General features: G+C 52.5%; 1 protein-coding gene and 1 non-coding gene across 2 annotated transcripts; both read left to right on the top strand.

Moving 5' to 3' along the window:
• Positions 1–4082: 4082 nt before the first annotated feature.
• Positions 4083–5790, top strand: COL26b_014389 (uncharacterized protein; the record flags this gene model as incomplete). Its single annotated transcript, XM_053186961.1, has 3 exons — positions 4083–5065; positions 5203–5542; positions 5599–5790. The coding sequence occupies 3 exons, from the start codon at positions 4083–4085 to the stop codon at positions 5788–5790; spliced, it is 1515 nt and encodes a 504-aa protein (XP_053029095.1).
• Positions 5791–6137: 347 nt separating this feature from the next.
• COL26b_014390 lies at positions 6138–6218 on the top strand. The gene has a single exon. It is a non-coding gene; the product is annotated as a tRNA-Gly (tRNA).
• The last annotated feature ends 1149 nt before the right edge of the window (positions 6219–7367 follow it).

Raw genomic sequence — 7367 nt, forward strand, 5'->3', positions numbered from 1 at the left:
CATGTAAAGCCATGCTTGCTAAGCGGTAACTGAGTCGTACCTCGACCACCTCCACGCCCGGAAGCAAATTGCTCCCTCCTAATTATCCCACGTGGGAGGGCCAAATACTGGCCCCCGACGTCTTGGCGTCGTCTCTGTTTATCTCGATCAGCGCTGAATCTTTAGCATGGCGAGTCTAGAGCTCTCTGATCCTCCAAAAATAATCTCCCCTACATAGCACTCCCAAACGTTGCTGGATTTAGCCCGAGCACACTGGATTGTACACGGAGCCCAGACACACAACTCTAGATTGAAACAAGATTACAACTGATACCGGGCAATTTCATACTCTACTGTCAGTCATGGCTCTGACAGACTCAAGACATGGCACATAGAAGTCGACCATATTCTTTTTCCACCCTCCGCCCCGCCTCCTTAGCATGTCAACTGACAACCTTCGCCATGTACCTGACAAAGTAGACGCTAGGCGTCTCTGGGTTAAAGGACAGTAGGACGGGCAGTCCGCTGAAAGCTTCATCGTTGCATTCCCGGCTTGAACGGCATGGGTCTTGGCTGTTGCCCACATGCTAGCGGACACGACTGGGGCAAGCATCAGGCCGCACGAAACAAAATGACTCCATTCCGTCAACCCCGCTGTCTCTCCAGCTTCGCGCGCGGTGATCACGTTGAATGAGCCTCACAACCTCCTTCAATTCTAGCCTTGGCACAAAGCACTGCAGAAGCGGATCGAGATGCCTAATCCTACCTGCTCCCGTCGCTTAAATGTCACGACATCATGTTTTTTGGAAACGCGCGTATCCGCTTCGAATCGCAGACAGGCTGTGCTCCCCGGTGGAGGCATATGTCGCACCGTTACTCAGTCGTTTTCTTGGCAGGCGGACAGCGCCATCTTCAGACTCCTTGGCCCCTACTTACTGCGTCAATGAGGCGATGTGGCATATCGCTATCACGAGGCGGCGGTATCCGTACGCCTTGGCGCAACTCCATCATCGAGATTGCGCAAGCCGTTGCCCCCCGACGTCAATCTTGTTCAACAAAATAAGGCCATCAAGGGCCTCAGCTTAACAGCTTGCAGTTAAAGCCGAACATGGCAATTTCCCACTCCGGCTGACAGAAGCCACTAGAATCCCACTTCTGATACACAATATCACTCCGGATATCTTTCCGTAAATCATCTCCCAGTTCATCCATCCTTTGCCCCGTCTGAAAGGGCCCTAATATCTGGGCAGACTCAAGGTTGACTCGCCGCCGCCAGACTTCGAGCAGAAAAACACACTGCCAGAAGGTCCAGCCCGCTTGTTAGACCACCTCTAGTCATTGAGCAAAACTCGCTGCGGAGGGACAGCCAAGTTCCGAGGCCTGCCCTATGAACGCGCCAGGCGCACCTCCTTTAACCCCAGATTTTAGGGCTCTCCCTTGGAGACTGCCCCTGCAGGGAGCTTGAGAGAGATGCCAACGCACACCCCTGCAGGGAACCTCGTCAAGCGTGACTTCGCCCTCCTCTCACTTTGCTCTTCTGCTGGCGGAACGTTGCTGGGAGCATCCCAGAGCCGTTGGCAGCCCACGAAACCCGATTCGCCTCGTTTGCGGCGCACGTCTCTTCTCTTTGCACAATTAGCATACTTCATATCTACTTGACGAGAACCATCCATCATCCTGTCGCTTGTCCACGCGCACGCAGAGAAATACCACCCAAATCAAGGTTTGAGCAGTCCCTGCTTCTGGCCGCAGATCATCCCCCCCTCCTGCTTCTTTGGATATCATGCTTTGGCTGTGCCGGACAGCTCGGACGCTCTTCGAGCGAGGGGGGCCTGCGGTTCCGCAATCCGGTCACCCATGTTCCAATGCCCCCTCCGCGCCCATCGACCACCTCGGTGACATTCATCTGGAGATGGTGGTCTTGGCCCGAACTCCGAGGTGTGCCGCAAGCAATTAGAAACGCCATTTTAACCGTTGATTGAGTCTGGGCTGCTCCGTGCTGGGCTAATCATAGCCCGTTACCGCCCAATCAATCCCTTGGCGAACCTCTAGAAGCCAAGTCTCAATGAGGCTGTGACCGTTGGCGTTGTTCCTCAACATCGACAGCCATTCCTCCCGTTTTATCTGCCTCGTGACGACGACTCCGCTTGGCATAAATGAGTATCCTCTGTCAGTGTTGCTACCTTCAAGTGACACGACCCATATTCTTTCACTCGTTCAATTGCGATTTCACATACCAGGGCGGACTAGTTCAGAGAGCCACCACCCCTCAGCCATAGATACGAGTCAAGAAGCTCGAGTAGCTTTGGCCATAGGCTATGCTTTTCCCGTAACTTCTGACGAGATTGCTGAGACCAGACGATACAGGATCCAGCATACTCGCATTGTTTGCGATGTGCGCGTGTGGCTGACTCGACAGAGCCTCAGAGTCGTGCATAACAAGCTATGCTGGTGCTCTGATGAGTTGCTCTCGTACCAAGTACCGACATTGTCTGCTTCCTCACGCAACGTGGAACACGCTCTTAAGCTCAGTTCTCTGTGCTCCGCGCCCTAGAGCAGGGAGCTTGGGCTATCACCCGGCCCGATACATGTGCTGCAGACTTGTCTCCATTCTTCCCGCCTTCTTCTCCCCCGCGGTCCCCGGGATTGCGGGTGAAGACGGGACTTCTCAAAGGCCCCAGCGGCGGCGCCCGTCGTGTCTTGTCCCGCGATTCACCCGTCAACACACTCCCGCTGACATCGTTCTCCTTTCGATCTGTGTTGCGCGGCTGTTGTTGCCCCTTCTGCTTTACGTACTCCACAAGAGTTTCCGACTCGTCAGTGAATCGAGAATCCGTGCTCTTGCCAGCGGGATGCCCCAGTATTCGTATTGTTTCCGGGCCGTTTCCGATCTGTCGTGCCCTGTCTCCCGTCGAGATCCCGCTCCATCTCCGCAAATCTCCGCTGATAGGCCATCTTCGAGGGAAAATAGTGGTTCGGCAATCGGGGCATTTGCGTCGATGCGGCTCTTGGTCTCAACGTCAGGTCTCACTCGTCTGGCAGTGGATGGAAATGGGGATGCTTGGATGCCTCCGCTGTGATACGGCAGTGAACCCACAATCCGAACATGATGGGGCCGGCCCGTCGTTGCTTGATTTTAAGGCCGTGACGGGCGTTCTGATGATGCAGTCTGCCGCATACTTTTGAGTTTGGAGGGCTACCATACCATGAACTTGGTATCCGTCTGAATGACAAAGTTCGATATCCCAAGAATCGCCGAGAGACTTCCGTACCCGACTGCAAGATGATGGTCTAATCAAGCTGGGAGTCCTGCTCTGCTACACAATGCGCGTCCTTCTCATTTCGAAATTTGCAAATATGTGAAGATGCCTCTAATCGTACGAAGTGGTGGTTACGAACACTGCTATCACCACATCAGCCCCTGGATTGATTCGAGACATTATGATCGCCCTTTACCATCTCATATTGGATGCCCTCTATCGACATTACGTACTGGTATCGGCCTGCCTGAACATCGTTCTCGCATCAGTTGCGCATTCGACCGCTTAGGTAAGTCAAAAGTGCATTTCCCAGCCCTTTACGATTTCCTTTCCAGGATGTCCCGGTAACGAAGCCACTCCGCACCGTCCGTCTCCCCGCATCACCATCTCCCGCCCTCGCCATGACCTCTGGTCCATCGGCAGTTATTTTATTGGCTATTAAGCTTTCGGAGGCCATTTGTGTCGCCGAACCAACGTCTGTGGCTATTATTGTGAGGAAATGCCGTCTGTTAGGCCAAGCTAGACAGGCCGGTGATGTCAATAACGTTCTTCGGCCTCCAGAGTGATACGAGATCAGAGTCGCATACGTGTGTTGAGACGTAAATTGATCCTGTATCTGAAGCAGTCCGAAGGGATCGTAAACGGACCGCATAGAGATATCTAGCTGCCACCGTCCTCGAAGGTCCGTGGCTTGCATTTGATTCCTGCAATCTGCTGGATCGTGACATCGTCTGCCACCATTACTGTTCTCGACGTCAACGTTCCCCAAGAGCTGGTAACGACGCATCCTAGAACATAGCTAGTCATTCACCCGCGCGCGCACACTCGCAGACACGCCCAATCATGGACTCTCCGCTCGACGCCCTAGACCCGAACGACCGGAACCACACCTACACCGAAACGGCCGGCCTTTTCATCCGACAATACTGGCACATCATTCTGTCTGTGATCTTGATCGGAAATGTCCTCCGCACCCGGTACCTCTCCCCCCTCCGGAGCTATCCGGGCCCGTTCCTCGCTTCGACTACCCGTCTTTGGAAAGTCATCACCACCGCGTCCGGCCGCTCGCACCTACAATATGTTGCGTTGCACCGGAAGTACGGACCCGTCGTCCGCATCGGACCCAACGAAGTATCCATCGCCTCACCGGAGGCTGCGAGACATGTTCTGAGCGCTGGAAAGAGGTTTTACAAGACGGCGTTCTACGGAGTGTTCCCTCCGCCAGAGAACCCGGACATCTTCACCGAGGTCAACGAGGAGGCTCATGCGCGCAAGAAGAAGGTTGTCAACGTGCCTTACAGCATGGCGGCGATGCAACATCTGAGCCCCTTTATTGACGACACCATTGACCTGGTAGTGGCGAAGCTTGGCGGATTTGCGTCGGCGCCTATGGAATACAAGGCAGACAAGTCCGTGGACCTGGGAGCGTGGTTGCATTACTTCGCATTTGATGTTTTGGGAGAAGTAGCCTTCTCACGGAGCTTCGGCTTTTTAGCCGAGGGGAAAGACGTCGAGGATGCCATCGCAACGATAGATCGCTCACAGGCATACAATGGCATTGTTGGTCAAATCCCCTGGGTGGACCATCTGCTCCGTCGCAACCCTCTTTGGAAGCTTGTGCCAAGTCTGGACACCAAGAACGCTCCAATCACGAGAATCGCGCTAAGTGAGATGGAGAGACGACGACCGTTTGACAAGGAGAGTGAGGGTAAGTTGAGGAACGATGACGGAAGGCAGGATCTTCTGGCAAGTCTGATCAAGGGGCACCTGAAAGACCCTGAGAGATTTACCGAGGGCGACGTCTTCGCTGTTGCTCATGGGGCGATGTGAGTCGCATCAACCTTCTTGAACTGTTGGAGTAAGACTAACATAGATATTACAGCTTTGCCGGCTCGGACTCCACTGCCTCAACTATGCAGTCATTATTCTGGCACGTTTTATCCTCACCAGACGATCATAAAAGGCTAGTAGATGAGATCACTCAAGCTGTCGATGTCGGTATGCTTCCCGCCACAGGAAACATTTCATGGAGTGAGGCCCAAGGTCTTCAGTACTTCCAAGCTTGCCTGAAGGAAGCCATGCGGGTGCGGCCTGCTGTTGGGCTCAACATTACGCGTGTTGTTCCCCCTGAAGGCGCGGAGCTGGACGGGCACTTCTTCCCTGGCGGCACCGAAATCGCAGTCAACGGATGGGTCTTGCACCGGGACAAACGCACATTTGGCGAGGATGCGGACGACTTTCGGCCGGAAAGATGGTTGGTTGAAGTTGACAATGCTAAGAAAATGGAGAGATACATGTTCCAGGTAAGCACCTTCGGCTTAAGGTCAAGAAGAATGGTAGACTGACAAGCATCAATCAGTTCGGCGGAGGCAGCCATGTATGCATAGGACGTAATTTGGCACTGCTCGAGATCAACAAGATTGTACCACGGCTTTTCAGAGACTTCAAGTTTGAATTGGTCCACCCAAGTCAACCGCTGAAGGCTAATGCCACGTTTTTTGTGGTGCAGGAAGGGCTCGAGGTCTATGTTCAGAGGCGGGACTCCCCTTAGAAAGTTTATAGTGATGGATACATGGAGCGATTTTTCACAGGCTTAGTTTGCGATAGTTCTTAATCTAGAGCACAAGTCCCAACTACGTTTGATGATTGAGACAGTAAAGCTAGGCTGCTTCACCAGAACTTGCTGTCAACCCCGACGTAAAGGCCCTCAGATGATTCAGAACTTAGCCTATGTATTCCATAACGGAATCGCCAATTTCTATCTTCCTATTCCTCTCCTTTTCCCTTTTTGCTTGCCTTAGCGTTGAGTGTTAGCATTCCGTAGACTCGCAGGACCACGAACGTACAAGTCTATGCGTCCCATATATTGTAAGGTTTGACCGAGTTTACCAATGAGGAGCGCCGATGGTTTAGTGGTAAAATTCTCCGTTGCCATCCAGCAGCGTCGGGGAGCCGGGGGTTCGATTCCCCCTCGGCGCAACTTTTTGTCTTTGCTGGCCTCAACCCAGCGTAATAACCTATTTCTTTTGCTATGGCCAGCCAGAATCATTAATGGAAATGACACCGAGCAGCGTGCATACAATAATTTTGTCACTTGTCAGGTAAAATTGTAATAAGCTTTCTTTATTTTGAGAATATTAGACCCTAACTTGCTTGTAATATGTCGGCCTTCTGCGATGAAACGCTGAAAGTATGAGAGAAATGGTGGAAAACGTTCGTTAACTACCATCGGCTATCGACCCTGATGCGGTACTGCCGTCAGCTTCTGTAACTCCCATGGATCTCTAGACGGTCCTGCGCGCGATGTCTGCAAGGCCGGAATGGTCGAGGATGCATTTGCACCTCTTTGTACGTAGCGAGTGGCGATCCTTTCTTCGATCGTTTGTAGCGATATTGAACGACTTGAAACGGGCCTAGGAGTCGTTGATCTCCACCCTCTGCTATCCCTCGAATCTTCTTGTTCAGCCGCTCTGGAGGCTGAGATGCCGTCAAGTGGAATGTCTTCCCACCTGCCGAGGTCCATGCCCCTCCTAGCCCTCGAAATGGAATTGTTTCGTTGGCGTCTCCTGTTGCTGATCTTGCTAAACTTCTTTGAGCAATAGAAGCCAAGGCGGCATACGAGCCATGGAGGGAGAACCGAGGGCCAAAGGAAGATGGCGGCAAAGTACCAGAAACCCAAGAGGGCTTTGTCTCTTGTCCTGCGTTCTGTAGCTTTGTACCAGGCTGGTAGCGCTGCCAGGCGGAAGTTGTTGATGCAGACAAGGGAGAGAACGCCGATCATGGCGTATCCCAATACGCATGCTACGATGATTGAATCTTGGAGTTCCTCTTGAGACGTGTTGGGGTCGAAATGTGGCGTACCCACAGGGCCTATCATCATGCGAGACGAAAGTATTGGCGGCATGGTGGCGAATGTAGTATCGAATAATACGATGCAAATGTTATAGTGAGTGCTTTTTGTGTTCGACGATGGTTCCGAGCTCGTGGTGTTGTAAGTTAAGAAGACGAGAATAATCAGACGCTGGGAGGGAGATAAATCTCGTTGGACTGATGTATTTTAAGCAGATGGGCGAAAATCTTGCCGTTTACAGTTCTAAAGATTTTGGGAAAGTATGGTCATCAAGGCGG

This window comes from Colletotrichum chrysophilum, assembly GCF_026319265.1.
Source record: "Colletotrichum chrysophilum strain AFK26 chromosome Unknown scaffold_359, whole genome shotgun sequence".
NCBI lineage: Eukaryota > Fungi > Ascomycota > Sordariomycetes > Glomerellales > Glomerellaceae > Colletotrichum > Colletotrichum chrysophilum.